Source organism: Platalea leucorodia (genome assembly GCF_965183815.1).
Source record: "Platalea leucorodia genome assembly, chromosome: 7".
Classification (NCBI taxonomy): Eukaryota; Metazoa; Chordata; class Aves; order Pelecaniformes; family Threskiornithidae; genus Platalea; species Platalea leucorodia.
The window spans coordinates 71,551,525-71,569,951 of NC_138829.1; the positions used below are offsets into that span (position 1 = coordinate 71,551,525).

At 52.3% G+C, this 18,427-nt stretch overlaps 1 protein-coding gene across 2 annotated transcripts in view; it reads left to right on the plus strand.

Moving 5' to 3' along the window:
- The window catches only part of KDM2A (lysine demethylase 2A), a 51,529-nt gene that overhangs the window by 13,429 nt on the left and 19,673 nt on the right, over window positions 1-18,427 (plus strand). For both annotated transcript variants that reach the window (XM_082316937.1, XM_082316938.1), the window contains exons 4-10: window positions 9,019-9,157; window positions 10,363-10,441; window positions 11,839-11,885; window positions 12,242-12,420; window positions 13,952-14,058; window positions 14,601-14,694; window positions 17,036-17,189. In XM_082316937.1, the coding sequence (XP_082173063.1) occupies window positions 9,019-9,157; window positions 10,363-10,441; window positions 11,839-11,885; window positions 12,242-12,420; window positions 13,952-14,058; window positions 14,601-14,694; window positions 17,036-17,189 (799 nt within the window). The remainder of the gene's footprint in view (window positions 1-9,018; window positions 9,158-10,362; window positions 10,442-11,838; window positions 11,886-12,241; window positions 12,421-13,951; window positions 14,059-14,600; window positions 14,695-17,035; window positions 17,190-18,427) is intronic.

Below are 18,427 nucleotides of genomic sequence, written 5' to 3' on the forward strand. Positions count from 1 at the left end.
TGGAGACAGATATGGCCACTGAATCTCTTGCTTGGGGGGATTATGGCCTTCTCTTCAGACCCGACTGCGGGGCCTCCTTCTAGCTGGGGGAGTAAGGAGCCCAGGACCACTTTATTGATCGTCTCTGGGGCACTGGCAGTTGTTTGGCAAAGCAAATGGCTCTGCAGAGCCAAAATATTAACAGAATGCCGTGGGCCCCCCTCTGTAGGGCCCTTCGTACCTCGAGGGCGGCAGAAGGTGTTGTGGTTTAGTTATTGCTTCCCACGCTTGGGAGGAAGAGGAGCTGAGGAGAAACCGAAGCGATTGAAGGTGGGGAGGCACAGAGGACAGAAGCCTGCTGCCTCTCTGCTGGCAGGGAGAAACACGGGTAACGTGCTCGTATGGATCAGGGCTTGGAGACTAGACCCGGAGCTGAAGTGGGAGGTGCAGGCTTGGAGGAGAGGAATATAGAAAGGAAAAGCTCTTGTGCTTAAGATAAGCAGCGACCTGGCAGACTGCTGATTGGATGTCGTAATCTTTGTGCCTCGGTTCTTCACGCTGTATCTGAAAATACTTGCAAGGGAGCGTCTTCCCCGCGTAGTCCGTTCTGGCATTGGCACCTGCTCTGTCCCGGGTCTGCCTTGCTGGTCTGTGCTTGCCCGTCCTCCTGCCAGGGGTTGCCTTTGCCTTGTGCCTTCCCGGAGAAACGGGACCCTTTCCCACTGATAGAACAGATCTCGCGTGGCCTTTGGGGGTGGCTGTTAATTGCTGGCAGGTCTCAGCACCGTGTCTTGGAGGCTTAATTCTGGACACTGCCGTTTGCCGCAGGTACTCACTCAGGATTAAACCACCCGTCAACAAGTTTGGATGTTGAAGGTCTGGAGTTATCTAGACAAGAGCCATAGTTGATTGCTGTAAAAGTATGCGAGAAGTTAAATTCGTAAACTGAGGAGAGTTGAGCTTGTTGGTTTATTACCAATTTGGATGCATTTCAGCAAAGTAAACCTACGGAGGGATGGGTGAGGGAGCTCAGGGGTGAATGAGGGAGGTCCCCTGGTGAGTCACGCTGCTCTGTACAGGTGCCGGGAGCCAGGTAGAACCTATAATACCTGCAGCGAGGGGAGTTTGGATGGAGGGAGTTCAGAAACTGGAGTGAAACGTGACATGTCAACATCTTTCCTCTAAAGGAATAAGGGAGGGTTGTGGGAGGCTTCAAACCAGGCAGGCTGCTCTGGAAACACAGCGAAGGGGAGGAGGCAAAGGGAGAGGGGAAAGTGAGGGGTGCTCTGGGCTTCTGAAGCGGAAGGAGCTGCGGCACAGCAGGAGGAGGCTTCCTGGGGACTGGGAGGTGGAGATGTTGGGAGACCAGGGAGGGAATGGCAGCAGACAGGCCAGGAAGCGACTAAAATACTGTGGTGTTTGTTGGTTTCACTCCGTAAATATGTGAGGCTCTTTCAGCGAAAGCACGGCTTGTTCTTTTTTCAAATGTGACCTTGTACTAGTTCTTCTCTCAAAAAAAAAAAAAAAAAAAACAAACCCACAGGAGAGTAGTCTTCTGGTTCTCCTCAGCCGACTGTCAGTTCCTTTCCCGTTAAAGGTATCTGTGCTCCATCGAGGCAGTGCTTGCTGATGGAGAGAGGTGTCCAAGGAAGGGTTTTGAAGAGTACCACCGTGGAGCTGCATGCAGCACTTCCCCTGGCATCCCTGGGAGAAGGAGACTGCAGGTGAAACGATCGGAATAGAAAGGATAGCACTGGAGCTGTCTGCAGGATTAATATTCATGCTTCCTATTTCCTACATTAAGTGAATGGTACCCAAGAGGGCCAGAAAGAAATGGTGAAGGACAGCTATCTTAGATGAGAATTGCTGGCTGGCTGATATTGGAGGATGAATAAACTGCCTTTATCTTGACCCTGCCTGACACAGAGAGAAAGGCTTTGGACTGCTTGTCAGTTGTTCCTTAATAAAACTCTCATCAGGATGAAAAATGCTCGAATCCTAGCGCAGATCACAAAGCTGGAAGAAAGCAATATTTAAATATCGCTCCTTAATGCTGAACACTGAGGTTGTCCAACAGAGATATATGTGTAATGTGCCTGACTCTTATCGCTTGCTTTGCTGGGGCTGAGCTTCATCTGGGACATTCTCACGGATGGCAGCTTTGGGGGCGTCTGCTGATCTCCTTTTTGGAAGTCGCACGTCCCTGGCTGAACCGACAGTTGACACTGGAAAAACTCCCAGTAGCTGAGCCACCCCCGGGAAGAAGCGGTCTTAGTCTAAGAGCCCAGGGCTGTGACTTGCTGGTGTGCTCTGGCAAGGCTTGCCTGGATGGGGTTGCACCAAGAAGCAGAAAGAAGAGTTAGGAGGGCTGTAATGATTTGCTGGGCAGGGGTGCTCAGCCGAGACCCAGCCCCGGCACGGGCTGTGGGACAAAAGTAGCCAGCTCCTCCCGGGAAGAGATCAAACTTTGTGCTGTAGGAAGGATTTGCTCAGCTCTTGCCAAGCGTGTGCTAGTGGAAAGGTGAGACTGGCATCAGCGCGTCACGGCTTCGCGTGTCTCTTGCCCTTTGCAGGTATCGCCTGTAGCCAGTTATTTAACCGGGTAGCAATTCCCTGCGTGGCGGGTGAGGATCAAAGCACATCAGAGAAGGAAGGGGTCTTGGAGGGTCCCTACACAAGCCCTAGGCTTGTACGCTGACCACATCTGTCCTCATACAGAGACCCGATTTGGGGAGCTAGGGAACTGTGGTTTGTGTAACCGCGCCGTGAGGAAGCTGCAGACTCCAGGAGGGGAAAACTCTGCTGCCGAGATTTGTCCAGAGTCTCAGCAGATGCTGTCTCTCCCAAAACGCACGCTTGGAAGTGCAGAAGCCTTTCCTCCCTCCTGTCTGCTCTGCGCGCCCTGAAATGTTGTTTTTCCCCACCCTCCCAAGACAACAATGACATGAAAGCGCTGTGGCCCCGGCCGAGTACACGAGAGGCGTTGTATAACTGGTGGGAGCTATTTGTATTGTGGCAGCGCTTTTGGGTCCTCAGCCATGCCTGGGATCCTATTCTCCTACATACTGTGCAAATTAGGAGGCCAGACTCTTCCCTACCCACAGGAACAAGCGAAGCTGATCTGGCTGGGAATGTAGAGTGGGTTTTGTGGCTGATGCTGTGCTGATGACAAGAGCATTAGGCTTTGGAATTTGCTTGGCTGGAGGAGACGACCCTTTCCTTTTGCGTTCTGCATCTCCGTTTTCCCCATTGCGAAGGGATTAGAGTTTAAGGTGCTTCTGCCCATTTCCTCGTGTTTGCGCCTTTGCGGTGTGGCTGCCTTCCATTTGCCTCGGAGGCTGCGCTGCGAACGAGATCAAGGAAAAGAGTCGGAGCGGTTCCCTGATCCCACAGCGCAGATCCATGGGTGGGATCTAGCTGGAGTAAGGTGAAGATTGCATTGCTGCTGTTTTGCCTAGCGTGAGTCCACGGCAGGCTGGGCTGGTGGCGTGGCATCCTCCGAAAGGTGTTGTGCTTCTTTGGTCGTAAAGCCTCCAAGTTTGTTAGTGAGTGACCAGATCATTTATTTCACGCTCATGTAGGGTGGGAGTGGGATCTGTCCTTAAAGCTGTAAATTTGTGCTCAGGATTAACCAACACAAAGTGGTCTTGTGGCCCAAATGCCAAACTGGAGCGACCGGGCAGCAGCAGTGATGGGGAGCAGGCGGATGGGGAAGGGAGCAGGAGCTCCTGCGTAGCATCCCTGGCCGTTTGCTCCCAGCTCGGCCTGGGTCGTTCAGTCCTGGCGGGACAGCTTTCTTTCTGGGACCGTACCCCCAGCATGAGCGCAGCATCCACCTGTGGCACCGGTGGGATCTGGATGAGGCCTGGCCATGTGGTCACATTTCTGTTAAATTAGCTGGCCTACGCAATCCAGAGCCCAAGCTGGCTCGGTGCCACTTCCAGAAGGACAGACAATGCCTGATGTGGCACGCAGTCTAGCAGGGCAGTAACTGTGTCCGCTCCAGAAGGAGATCTTAAAGGGAGCTGTCGGACTGAGCTTGCGCTGGGTTAGTACTCACTTGTGTGGCTGCAGCGGTCGTGGGCTGGAGGAGACTCCCAAGGATGCTTATTCAGCCGTGCTGTAGTTATACTTAAACCGTGTGAACCTTCTGCGTGTCGCCCTGTCTTTCCTGTCCTGGCAGCAGCTGTAGAAGAGTGCCTAGGAGTAAGCAGGCTAATGCCATCTGACGTTCCGCCGGGATAAAGGAGATCTGAGCACGTCAGCCAGGCACCAGGGTCTCTGCGAGGTGACGGCAGAGGAGGGCTTTTCCCAGTCTGTTGGTTATCTACCTGCACGGTGCATTTGTGCTGTACCTTCCTGCCACCTCGTTTTTCAGGCTGCTGGTGTCCTTGAGCAAGTGCTGTCCGCTGGCCTGCGCCGCTCTTTACTGCGAGACATTTCTGCCTGAAACGGGGCCGTACTGACCATCACGCCTCTGGCTGTAGTTGCTTTCCAGCCCAGGTCTCCCGAGGTGAGAGGTTCGTGGTCAAATGGGGCACGCCTGAGTTTCAGCCCAGCGCAGTAACTCCTGTTGTGTAGCTTAAGTAGGAGCCCTGAAACACCATTCAGGCTTCCAGCCTGGGAGCCAAATATAAGTTATTAAGAGACTAGTTTGGATATAGGTGCCTCTTGCCGGCATGTAGCGTGCCAAACCTTTTTCATCTTGTGAGATTTTTGTACCCAGCGAAGAGAGAGAGCTGCTTTTCCCCAAACCTGCCAACTAGAAGTGAGTGTCTGGAGTAAGGGAGCAGGTCAAAACGCAGACCACAGCCTGGTCCTGCAGTGTGCCACCACCCACCTGATCCCAGAGCAGGTAAGACCTGCAGACTACAGGGCCCAGCATCCTCTGCTTCGTTATGCACATCCTCTAATCAGCTTAACGATGGAGAACTGCCTGCTGGGACCAGTAGTCCTAGGCCTTGTTTCCTAGGCTTGCCTGGGAAAGGGGGTAAGCAAAAAGCTAGTCATGCTGGGAGGTTATTAGCATGCTTGCCTGGACTAGGTGTGCCTTGAACTTCCCTGGTGTGTTTTTGGTAAGGAATAAGATACCTGCAAAATAATCTTAAGTCTCTTGTAGCTGCTGTCCTTATAACAGTAAGAGCAGTCAAAGGTGTCCCGGCGGGAACTGCGACGGGCAGCTGATGTCTGACAGCGTCACAGGGCAGGATTTGAGACGTGTTTCAGCTGGACAGGGCCCTCACGGCAAAGGGTCTGGACAAGCCCAAGGAAGCACCGTAACCTTCGCCGCTTTCTCTGAAAGCGGAGAAATATAAAGGGAAAGCTACAAATCGGGTTTCCTTTGGCGTGTTTGCCCTAAGCTTTCCGCACCCTCGCACGACGCTCTTCAGGGCAGAAGTGATTTGCACTGGTTCTGGAGTGGGAATTGTGGTTGTCCAGCGAATGGGGCTGTTTGGGCTTCCTGCTCGCCTCCAGCGGAGGCGAGGAAAGGTCTGTGGGTGTACGTGGAGCTGGAATCAGCTGGGCTGGTTTCTTCTGTTGGATTTGAGTGCTAGCCAGCCAGGAAAGCCCTGTGTTTGCATCTTGCCTGGCAGACCTCGGAGCATCTTTTGTCGGGGCTCTCTCTCCCTGGCTGTGGCAAACGCAGCAGCGAGCGATGCTGAAGCAGACGCCAAGCCGGGCCGATGGGGAGAAGAGCGGGTGCTGTCGGTGCTCTGGCACCCAGAGATGAGCGCCTGGCTGCTGTTTGTGCGTGCTGTGCTGCCTGTGGGAGTTCAGCAAGGTCTCCCGTGGGTTAACGGGAGCTGAGACCTATGGGAGCTGGTTGTGGGGCAGGAAGCTGCACAAAGGTGGGGCCAGCACAGCTCCGCCTGCCCATGCTGAGAGCCCAAGGCACCCCAACAAGGTCCTCAGCTAACAGCAGCAGACCTGCTCCATCCTTTCTCGTCATGGGCGTCTCGTGGTGCAGCCATGCCAGGGCTGTCCGGCTCCGTCCCTCCCAAGCAGCTCTTTTGCACTGTTTCAGACCACCAGATGGAGGTGAGATGCGAGGCTTTGCGGTGGGGAGAGGGTTGCAGATGTGGGGTGAGGCTCCGCTCTTCCCAGGAGCTGGAGGCCTGGCCCAGCCCTGGTTACCTCTTGGATTTCAGTGGAAGTGCGGGGTGCCGGGGCGATGCTCCCAGAAGCCTGCCGAGGTGGGATGTGTGCCTGCCTGGCGGGGCCGCGCTTGAAACAGGCCTTTCCCAAAACCCTGGGGCTTTTCAGCAAACGCTGAGCACGAGGCTGTCTTGTGCGGCTGCGTCCCGGAGTTTGAGCCCCTGGATTTGTGGTGGGAGCAGCGGGATGCGTGGCCCTAGCACCCCACAACTGTTCCCAGCCAGCACGTCGGTGTGCACAGTCCGGCCCTAGCACTGTGAAATTCAGTGTTCCCCAGGAATATGTCGCTTGCCTTCTGCTTGGCACCTCTTTTTGTCTTTTTCTTTTTTAATGCATCGTTGTGCATTTATACAAGTGTGTCTGTAAAAGCCTGTAAGTAAAATTATCTTTATCTTTGTATTGTTAAAAACACTGAAAAAGTATTCCTGCTTGCTTTTCCTGTTCAGTGAGTGGCTTAAGATGAAGGACTGCAAACCCCAAACCCTTTTCCAGGTTGTTTAATCGTCGGGGCCATTCGAACAGGAGAGCATTGGTTTCAGGGCTCTTTCTGAGATGCCCCATTCAGGAGCAGCCTGTTGTTCCTGCCTTGCAGATAAAGTGTCTGGGCCCCTCTTGTGTTCAGGTTTCTGTGGGGGGTTTTGGAAACCCAAGCAAAGTTAATGAGGTGTTAACAGCAGGGAGAGGTAAGCTTCTCTGCCTTCATGGCAGGGAAACAACTGGTGAATTGATCAGCCTTCTTGAAAGTGTGAGGTTAAACTTATATGTTACAGGGAGGGGGAAAAAAAGTCCCTTTTTAAAACAAGTGTCCCCACGTGCTCCTGCACTGGTCGAACTAATGATTTTAAAAAGCATCTTTAAAGCAGTGCATCTCTACGAGGGAGTCCTTTCTCTTTCACCAGCTCTGTTTAAATAAATAAGGCCAAAAAGAAGAGAGGGACAAGCAAAGCAATGTAGTGATCAGGCTGATGGATGGGTAATACCAGGCTGTAACTCGCTGGAAAATATCCCAGGTGTGTTTCATAGAATCCTGGAATGGTTTGGGTTGGAAGGGACCTTAAAGATCATCTGGTTCCAACCCCCTGCCCTGGGCAGGGACACCTTCCACCAGCCCAGGTTGCTCCAAGCCCCATCCAACCTGGCCTTGAACGTTTCCAGGGATGGGGCAGCCACAGCTTCTCTGGGCAACCTGTTGCAGTGCCTCACCAGCCTCATGGTGAAGAATTTCTTCCTTGCATCTAATCTAAATCTACCCTCTTTCAGTCTAAAGCCATTACACCTTGTCCTATCACGACAGGCCCTACTAAAAAGTCTGTCCCCATCTTTTTATAAGCCCCCTTCAGGTACTGGAAGGCTGCTATCAGGTCTCCCTGGAGCTTTCTCTTCTCAAGTGTTTGATCCAGCTTTGTAGCGTGTGACGGGCTGGAGGAGCAGGCAGGCCGGGGTTAATGGGGGCTGGCTGCTTGGGGCAAAATAAACCCTCACCAAAAGGTGGGCTTGTACCCGCTGGGCCTTCATTTGGTCAGAGCAAGCCCTGCCTGGCTGGGTGAGGAAGGCAGGAGTGAGTGGAGAGCGGCTTTGGGTGAAGTCCGAATCGGTGCTGAACTCTGGGGAGGAGATCTGCGGCTTGCTGCCACAGCGAGGGGGGTCTGAGGCGCCTGCCCTCGCTTGGGAAAGGGCACTCGTGTCTTTTCCAGGAGACCCTAAAAGAAGGAAGAAATGAGCTATCAAATGTGCTCCGCTCCGGGCAGCGGGAGGTCGTGCAGGGACTGGGAGTGCACGCCGGTCACTTCACCGGCGATGGTGAATTTCAGCGTCACCGTCCGCGGCTGGGACCGGTGGCGTTGCTGGGGATGTGACCCTGCTACCGGTGCTGCGATGCCGCTGTGCCTCCCTGCTCCAGGCCCAGATGTGACGGTAGCTGCTGCCGTCACCTCCTGCCCCGTCCTGTCCCTGGCTGTCTGCTGGCACAAGTGGTGTGAATGCTTTATAAGGGGAGCATCCCTAATTGGGGGAAGTCAGCTTGGCTAATTCAGACCAGGTTGACTTTTATCTGAGGGGATTTAGGGAGCATTCCCACGAACGGCTGGCAGCCTGTCTCTGGAGGGGTGGCTAACAGCTGGGGACAGTAATTTCTTCCAGATCCAGCAATGCTAGAAGAGGATGTCTGTCAGGAATCCCACTACAGATGTACTTAAGAGACCCTCTAAGAAAAGGGTTGCTTCCCCCCCGCTACTCCCACACACACAAACAAGGGAATAAATCAGCTTTTGTGTACAAGCATAGCCAAAGATGAAAACCTGAGGATTGTCTTCAGCGTAAAACCCTTCCTTTATCAGCTGGCGTTCTGGCAGGGATTTAAATTCACAACTGCCTTTACCTCCAGCGCAGTGAAATACTGATGCACCTGTAAAAATGGGAAACTGATTCTTTTTCTTTTGCCCCAGTTACACTGAACTATCTCCCCTCCTCCCGTGTTTCTGTGTTAGCACTCATTAGGAGTGAATTATCTGTCTCCCATACAGCCCAACTTGCACAAATCTGTTGGTTGTAGGAGGAGCAAATCTGATGTTTCAGTGGTGTGTTTTGGATCCAGGACAGGCCTTGCCTAAACAGATCTTCTCTGGTACGTCTCTCTTGAATCAAACTGATACCAACAGTGCTTTTTGAGCAAGAGACCTAGTGGATAATATAACTTGGGAATACAGGGTCTGTTCTCTCTGGGAGCAGAAGCCCGGAGGCTCCGCAGGGACCGCCTGCTGCGGGGCAAGGGCTCCCCCAGAGGCCCTGGCTGAGCTGTGTTTGGTTGAGATAAGGCTCTGGGAAGCGAGCTGGTTGTTCCTCCTGCTCCATAACTCTCACCTTCCTGGTCTGTTCTCTCCTCAGCGTGGCACGATGAGGCGGCGTTATGAGGACGATGGCATCTCCGATGATGAAATTGAAGGGAAGAGGACATTCGACCTGGAGGAAAAGCTGTCCACCAACAAGTTTAACTCCACCTTCGTGGTCTTCATGGAAGGCAAAGGTTTGTGTTGGGACTGCCGTGCTGCAGTGTGTGCTCCTGCTGTCAGTAACCAGACAGCTGCTGTGGTCGGCCGCTCCTCCAGCGAGGCACGGTGTGCGAGATGACCTTTCCCCGAGCCTTTCGTAGAAAGCGAACAGTGATCACGGCTGGATGTGCTCTCATGCATCTGACTACACCCAAAGCCTCCCCGACTGCCAACTTGAAGGGCGGTTACGAGGCAGTTGCGGCGTTAATGAAATCCTTTCCCACTGTCCCGCGTTTTGCTGCCTTTTACTTTCCATCCTTCTCGAAAGTTGGGAAAACTGTCTGCTGTTCACACCAGTTCTGTGCTTCCTTCTGCTGTAAACCACTTGCATAACCCAAGTGGTGCAAAGCAGGCAGGGACATTTCTGCCTGCTCCCCTGCAAGTCCTGCAGCAGTCTCCAAGCAGTTTGAAGGCAATGTGAGGCACATTGGTGGAGGATTGGCTCAAGCCTGCTAAGCCCTTGGCCCCGGGGAGCTAGTAACAGGGAGAGTGTGTGGGAAACGGCATGGAAGCCGCTCGGTCTGGAGAGCGATGAGCCAGTCTGCAGGCTTGCTGGGACACATGGCAGCCAGAACAAGAGGGTTCGCCTGGGTCAGCACCTGTAATTGCAACCACATGTCTACGAGATGCTTAATTCAAAGACTATGTGGGATTTCTCCCCTTTCTTTCACCACGCATACGGCTCAGTGGGATGTCTTTTCATCGCACAGCCAGTGCAAGCCTCTTGAGGATTTACCGTGAGGGAGGAGCGTTTCTTCAAGGCATCTCTTGCTTGGCTGTGAGCTGCTTAGGGAAGTGAAGACCGAAAACTGTGCTGTTCCCCTGTCTGCTGCAGCCTGTTGAAGCAAACTCCCCCCTCCCTGGGGGGCCTGTCTGAGGCTTGTCAGCAGCGCACACCATGCTGCTCGCAGAACTGCCGCTAAAGAGTTCCAGGATCTCCAAAGGGGCGTAGAAATAGCGAGGAACAGGGCTTTCTTTTGCTGGCTAGCCTTGCCACACAGACAGGAGGAGGTTCTCAACTGCGTGGGGCCCTGAACAACCTGATCTGAGTCTGGAGTCAGTTTGCTGGGAGCAGGGTTGGACTAGAGATCTCCAGCGATCCTTTCTAACCTCAGTTTGTCTATAGTCCTCTGAAGGAGTCTCCCCTAACACCTTCCCTCTTCTTTTCTCCCCACACCAGACTTCACAGTTGAATACATCCAGCGGGGCGGCCTGAGAGACCCTCTCATCTTCAGGAGCTCTGACGGCCTGGGAATAAAGTAAGTGTCAGGCAGAGAGTGGTGGATGACTCTGGCCCGATTTCTTGCCTCTCTCCATGTTGTGTGGGATCTGATCCTGCTAGCTGGATCCATACTCTGCCGAGTTGGTATGACTGTGTCCTGTCCACGCTGTTCTTTACGTGCAGTGAGCAGAGAGAAGTAGCTTCTCCCTTAGTAATCCTGTTCTCACTAGTCTGTTTGGACTTAAAATGAGAGGACTGAATTGGCTGTAAGCGATCACAATTCAACCAAATGTCTGGAAAGTCCTGCTGCTGCTCTGATGCAACATCTGGCTGGGTTTCTTTCCTAGTAATATAGGCATCTATTGCCAGAGAGTCAAGCAATTTATAGTATTTCTGGCATTTTCCAGAATTCCAACCTGATTTGCCCAACATGGTTACTTCTAAACTGCCATCTTTCTCCTGCTACAGTCAGTTAAGGTTTACAGCTTAGAGTGTAAAGCGGTACTGATGCAAGACTTTGTGCTGGTTTATGATGTTCATATAAATACCCTGTGGGGTGCTAGGTGTAGTTTTAAGGCAAGTAAGACTACATCAGAACATTACAGCTGTCTTCTACAAAATTAAAAAAAAACTGACCTGATCCAGCATTTCTGCTGAGTCGGTGTTTTTTGGTTTTGATTAGTATGAAAGTTAGAGGAATAAATTAGCCCTAGCAAACTTTGTCGGAGCCAGTATCAGCAACACTGCTCTTAACTTCCTCAGCTGGCTGTGAACGGATGGGTAACACCTCATCCAGTGCGTGACATACTCTGGTGAATTAGATAGGAAATTGTGCCGGGCTGGGTTTTAACTGCTGGGTGACTTGGGAGGGCGCGGATTTGATCCTGAGGATTACAGTGTGGGCGAAACTGGATTTCTCCTGAGCTTTTGGTTATTTCTCTGGGTCAAGAGCTGCTTGAATGGCTGCCCACCCATTCTGCCTGTGACAGCAGTGTTTGTGCAGATAAGTATGCCAGTACAAACAGTTAGGGTAGTTATGCTGTGTCAGTGAAATACAGTGCTTGTACTGGTCTGGCTATGCCCTTTATATTGGGATAACTCATACGAGTAGTCTTTAAAACGAGAGCTAGGATTGCTCAGCTCAAGGCTGGCTTGCTCGTTTTCCAGAAGCCATCGTACAACAGCTCATGCTCTAGAGATGGTATATCCTATTCCCAAATCTGCTTCCCTAGCCAGAAGTTGGGCCGTGTCTCACCCCAGCACTCAGCCCAGCCCTGTCCCCCCAGAGATGTAGTTGCATGGTCTTCACCCACATCCAAGAGGCAAAAAGCAGCACAGAAGTATCTTCAGGGTGCCAAAACCGGGGTTACAGGTGGGAAGGGTCTGCAACCAGAAGCACTTCATGATTTTTTTAGCAAGGTGTTTGTCCTGCAGGATGCCAGATCCGGACTTCAGCGTGAATGATGTGCGGCTGTGTGTCGGTAAGTGTCCAAGGACCACACCATGCTCCTGCTGCGCCCTGGGCAGATACAGAGGAATGGGGAGAGTCGTTGGGTTTAGCAAAGCTAGAGGTCGGGTTTTGTGGCTTCCCTGGTGTGCAGCTGGTTGAACCTGAGCCATCCTTTGCCAGTGGATCACAACTCTTACCTGCTTGAGGAGGTTAGTTTGACCTGAAGCAGCTTCTGTTTCAGTGTGGGTATGGACAAAGATGAAGTTATGGGAGAGGCCAAGATGACCCACGTGTGGGGGTGGGTTCTTTGAGGAAGGGTCCCGTGTCTCTTCTGGGTGGTCCTCTGTGCACAGGGACGGTTCCAGTGACATCTGTCTGTTCTGGCAGGGAGCCGACGGATGGTGGATGTCATGGATGTGAACACGCAGAGGGATATTGAGATGTCCATGGCGCAGTGGGCCCGCTACTATGAAACACCAGAGGCCGAGCGGGAGAAACTTTACAACGTCATCAGCCTGGAGTTCAGCCACACCAAACTGGAGAACCTGGTGCAGAGACCTGCTACGGTGAGCGTGGCTCTCCATTCCACAGGAATGTCCTTTCCCTTGTGCTTGTGGTCCTCTGTAGGCAAGGTGCAGCCTGACACTTGAATGTGGGAGGAGAGGGGCTGCTCCTAAGATGCGTGGGCTCAGCCAGGGATGTCACTGCGGTGCTCTGGAAGCTGCTGGGGCTGATCCTGTGTTTGACTCGGACTCATCTGCTATAGCTGATCTCGCAGTCAGGCTGGGGCTGCCCAGCCTGGGCATCCCTCAGCTATAGTGACCGCAGTCGAGTCCCTGGCGTGTCATTCTGCAGAGAGCTGACTTGTTCACTAGCTGGCGGCAATTAGAGAAATGGAAGTGATTAGCTGGGGAATAATTAGAGTGAAGTAACCTGCTCCTGCTGGCTGGTGATCAAGAAGAGGCACAGAGTTTGAACAAGCCCCTGAGTTTGAATAGAGAGGTCGGATTTGTGCTCGGCCACAGTGAGTGTTGGGGACAGGATGGGGACACTGGCTTCCAGCCTCTCCCAGTTAGCCGATTCCACTGCCTGCTTGGTGCAGAGCCCTCTCCTGCATGCTGCAGCAGCGATCAGCTCCGTTGTAACCAAAGAGAGGTGCGGGGCAGGGGTGGCTTGCTGTAATGCATGACCAGGTGTAAAACTCCAGCAGGGCCTAAATCGGACAGCAGAGCTCAGCAATGCTCGCAGCATTTTGAGAGAGTAGCTAAAGCCTGGATGCTGGTTGAGCTTTGTGGTTTCCTTGGTGTTTGGAAACCATGGTCCAGTTAGGACAGCAACCCTGTGTTCAGCTGGGGCTCCGGAGGGTTGTGCAGCACAGGAGGGAGGGTTTCTGATGCAAAGTGCTGAAATCTCTGAGGGCAGAGGAGGCCAAGGCTGGAGGTGCGCTGGAAGCGGGGCAGGGGGAAAACGAGTTGCCCTTACTGAAGGTTGGAAGGTGGGATGGATGGGATGGACATCCCGAACTGCCTCTGCGGTCTGCGGAGAGGAAGGGGCAGCTCTGTAGGGCCGTTCACTTCTCTCTGTTCACTGCAGAGGGAGCCTGGATGTCTCTGCCTGCTCTGCCTGTCCTGAAGCTTAGAGAGTTGAATCCCACCCTAGCAGATGCTGCCCAGCATGTTTTTTGTGCAAGCCCACGACATAGCAGTTCCTGCCTTAGCCCCTAAGTAGAAGACCAGCATCCCAGTACCGTGCTTGGGATCTTGCTGTGGTGTTTGCTGCTTGTGTGAATTCGGAGGCTCGCTGGACAGCAGCTGGCATCAGAACAGCTCATCCTAAGTGCTTTACCTATGGGATTGCACCAGTGGCATTGGGAAGGTTGCTGGGTGTGTGGGGGCCAAAAAGAGGGTGTTGTGGCCATTCAGCTAACACCAGGGCTTCCTTCCCCTCCTCGGTCCTGTCGTTTGTTGTGGATGTGCTCTGAGCTGGGCTTACCAGGCAGGCAATAGGTATTTGAGCTTTCAGGACAGCCTGGGGGTAGCGAAAGGGGTTACTGTACCCCTTTCATCTCTACTCATGTCTCCCACCTTTCGGCTGTAGGTGGATTTGATTGACTGGGTTGATAACATGTGGCCCAGACACCTGAAGGAGAGTCAGACAGAGTCTACGAATGCTATCCTGGAGATGCAGTACCCAAAGGTGCAGAAGTAAGTGACTTCCTCGGCTGTTCCAGTGGTGGCAGGCAGCAAAGCGTCTCTTGCAAGAAAACTGCCCAAGGGAGACGCGGTTTGTACCATGGGGAAGCGGGAGGAACAGTCTCCCTGTTTATTTCAGCAGATGACACTTGCAAGGACGCTGCAGTTAGTTATTTAAGCCCCTGCCGAACGCTGTGTAGAAGGGTAATCTCGTGGCTTCTAGGAGCTCGCTGTGCTTTGGGGAAACTCTTGGTGTTCACCACCTTGAGACATCCGGAGTCAGTTGAGCTGCCAGGTGTGTGAGGATGAAAGCGCTCCTCTTGCCTGGACTAGATCTTTTTGTGGGGATGTGATATAAATGCAACGTGAGCTCTCCTGCAAACCACTACCTCCCTGCAGCTAAAGTGCTTTAGCACTGCAGCAGTTGGCTTCTGGCACTGCTCTGAGCCATTGGCCTGGGTTTGGGCAGCCCATTCCCTTTGAATATGTTGTATCTGCTCAAAAATGTGGATCACTACTTATTTTCACCTTATCGTCATCTTGTTTTCCACCAGATACTGTCTGATGAGTGTCAAGGGCTGCTACACAGATTTCCACGTGGACTTTGGTGGCACTTCTGTGTGGTACCACATCCACCGAGGGGGAAAGGTAGGAGGACAGTCCCTGTTGGGAAAGTTACAGATGCTTTAGGAGAGTGGCTTTTAGTCTATTCTCTTGTCAATCCTTGAAGATGCAGGTCCCAGACAACGAATTGAAGTCTTTCCACCCTAAACTTGTTTATCTTTGGTTCTTGGAAGTAGTTCAGGCCCTCAGAGGTCCACCAGGCACAGGCTGAAAGCCCATGCTGTAGAGATGATGCTGAGACAGCCTTATAAAAGGCTAAATAACGTAGAGTAGAATAACCCAGTTCATCCAGTGCCTTGGGCTTCTGAGAGATCGTTTGGCTACATGGCCGATCACCTCTTGCTGTGGCGCAAATAGCACACTGGGAGCAGCAGCAAACGGAAGGAAGGAAATTAAAGAGGAATGGGAGCCTCTCCTAAAGCTAAGCTGTCCAGGGGTTTTAAATAGGCAACAGATGTGTGAGGGGTCACCTTAAAACATCAAGTGACTTCGAAAGCAGAAGCCTTTGAACTGAAGGTTAGTGACAGGTCTTCACTGCAAAACCCTCGAATGGTTTCTGGTGAGAAGTAGCTCTGAAACAGCGTCGGGTTTGAGCTGCTTGTCTGGAGACGCTTCCTATAGCTGAGCTCAGCCCAAGATACGAAAACTGAATCCCAGGCTCCATCGAGTTTGAGTTTGTCTGGTTACAAACTTCATCTGAGTGCAGTGTTTGTTCCCTGATGGGTGGCTTCCAGTTATAATTGTGCAAGGATTTCCTTGTGCCAGGCATCCATCACCCCAGCCGTGTGTTGTACTGGGGCCTGGCTTGGAAGAAATCCGTCTGCAAGGGAATCTGGGAAAGTGCCCGTCCTCCCACTTGCCCTTAGGCAGGGTGAGTTGCACCTTAAGCTCCCCTTACAGGTGGGGATGTTGTATTTGTTCTCTTTAACTTTCAGAAAACAGGTCTGTAATCGTTTGAGTGCCATATCACTGAAGGGGCTAGCTAGTACTCGAACAATTAAGTCAGACACCCTAGCTAGCGCTGCCCTAGAGAGCGCAGTCATGTTCAGAGCATGACACTTAGTCAATACGAAGTCCTTGCTGGGAAAACCTCCCCTCCGACTGCCGTTGGGTGGATGTGCTCATTGTCACGGGACTCGGTCTGCGCTTTAGCGTTACCGCTATAACGTGGAAGAGCTTGTAGTCAAGTTTTTGCTGGCTGCAGTTGTCAGCTCTACTGTAGTCAAGGAAACTTTGTCCGGGGAGGGCGGCGATGCGGGCAGACTCATCGTAGCACATTTGAATCGATGCAGTCGGAGCAGCAAAATGTGGTGGTAGCTCAGCTTAGTATTATCAGGAAAAGCTTATGTGGAGGAAGGTGTCCTGTAGCGCAGAATTTACCAAAGGCAGGTCCCACCTCTTGCCCAGTGAAATGCTCCTAGCTCCTGACTTAATCCTTGTGAGCAATTAGAAGAGACTTCACTGCTTCTGATAAAAACCATCAGCCATCTTGGGCTGAATTCATCAAGGAGCCAGGAGGTAAAAAAGGCTGCCTGTGGTGGCTGGACATCTCCTGAGAAAGAGCCTTGCACAGGCTTAGGACAGGGAGCCCTTGCGCTTGTAACTGCTGCGAAGGAACTGTCCAGCTGAAGGTGGCTGGATGGGCTCCCTCCGCAGTCAGTAAAGGCAAAAGCTAGGAAAAAACTCTTCACTTCTTTAGGACAAGTCCTGGGCAATTATTCCATCCCGTTTTTCTCCACTGACTGAGACTAGTTTCAGGGAAGGCAGCAAGCTCTGCCCCATCTGAAGAATCTGGGCTTTTCACTCACCTTTCCTCGCAAAGGAGAGGTAGCTGCCAGGCTTCCCCAGCGATTCTGACAGTTGTGGCTCCAGTGCTTTCCCCCAAAGGACGAGCTAACAGTCTCTGAAGAGCCTAGTTGGGGATGGATATCTACTTGCCACCCGTATTGCATGGAGCCAGGCGGGTGTAAATCTCTAGTTCAGTTGCAGCTCTTAGTAACATGACAGAAATGCACAGGTAAATATCTCCTGTCTCTCTAATGCGCTGATGTCTTTAGTGGGCTCTAGATCTCTTGACACTGATGTTGTAAATAATGCCTCATAAAGCATCCCAAGCTCGCTCTACCTGTGGCGCTCAGCGCGTCAGGTCGGGAAGGACCTCATTCGGTGGCTTGCCCTCTCAAATGGGACAGCTGCTTAGGTCGCTTTACTGGGAATTTCTGCAGATTTTCATCCTCTGTGGGTGGGGAGAGGAAGAGATTTAGATGTCTGAAGAGGGAGCAGGGCAGGTTTGGAAGAAGCAGGGGGTAGTCAGTTGCTGTTAATCATGCGATGACTTACATACGTGTGTTGCCTTTACTTACAGATCTTCTGGCTGATCCCTCCTACACCCCAGAACCTGGAGCTCTATGAAAACTGGCTTCTCTCAGGGAAGCAGGGAGACATTTTTCTTGGGGACAGAGTGTCAGAGTGCCAGCGCATCGAGCTCAAGCAGGGCTACACGTTTGTCATCCCCTCAGGTACCACGGGGTGGGCAGGCGCATGCTGGCCTTTGCCAGGGTTGTGGCAAGAGGCTGAAATTCCTGGGACACAAGCAAAATCGGAACAGGCAGGATTTAGCTTCCTCCCTCCTGAGTAACTGGAACAGGGAGATGTGATGTGGCTCCATCCTCTTGCTTGCCAGCTCCCAAAACATGCCTGTCACGGCACCGTGGATTCAGCCCAAGCGACAGGAAAGCTGTGGCTGGCTCCCATCACGCTTGATCAATTATTAAAGGAGGCTTTCCCAGAGCCCGTCGTGTTGACATGCGGAGCAGTGCGCGTTGAGGACGGAGGCTGGCCCAAGGCAGCACAGCGCCTCGGTTTTCTGGGTCTCTTGTGAAATCTCTGCAGAGTTATGTTCAAATTGTGAAGCAAGGAGGGGAGTGTGTGAGTTTAAGGAGCAAGGTGACTGCTCTGGACACGAGGAAAGACAATCAAAGTCTGCATGTACCAGGGATAGGAGAACTGGCAAGCATATAGCTAGAAGCGGATGTTGGAAATTGCTGAAACCCAGTAGTGAGCTGGGAAGCAGTAACATGGAGAGACTTGCAGGTGACTGCTTTGCAGAGGGCTTGGGCAAGGAGGCTTGGAGGTTGGGAGTGGGAACGCTCTCAAGAGTTAAGAGAAATCTTGAGCCTGACTTGGTTCAGCAAGCAGAATAATTGGAGGGCACGAGCTATGTCTTGCATGCACAGTGCTGTGCTAGAAAACAGCAAAGGCAGAAGAGATGAGGCAGGTGAAGCAGCAGTTCAAGTTGGTTGTTTGCAAGAACTGGCTCACAGCCTTTTAGGATACAAAATGTTGTGCTTGCACTAGGGAATACTCCCTTGTAAAGGAGAGAGACTGTTGGACCCCTTTCGAGGCTTCTAATAAAACTGTTGCATAAAAACTGTGTCCGTAAGACCATCTCAGATGGCAAGGGATGCTGTAGCCTGCAGTTTCATCTCCAACAGCAGTGCAGGAATAAGCTGTGTTGTATACACGTACCCCTGTAGCTTACAGCAAGACCAGGAACAAAAAGCATCAGGGACTGCACAAGTTACTCATTTATAACCCGGTACCATGCCTGACACTGCTTTTGAATTGAGTGGCCTTGCCCTAAGGAAACCCATGCTGGAATTCCCAAAATGTTGGGCTTGGCTGGATTGCTGTGGAGATAACAGAGCTGAGACTAGAGCTGCTTTGAGGGTTCTTTAATTGTTGAACAGACTTTGGA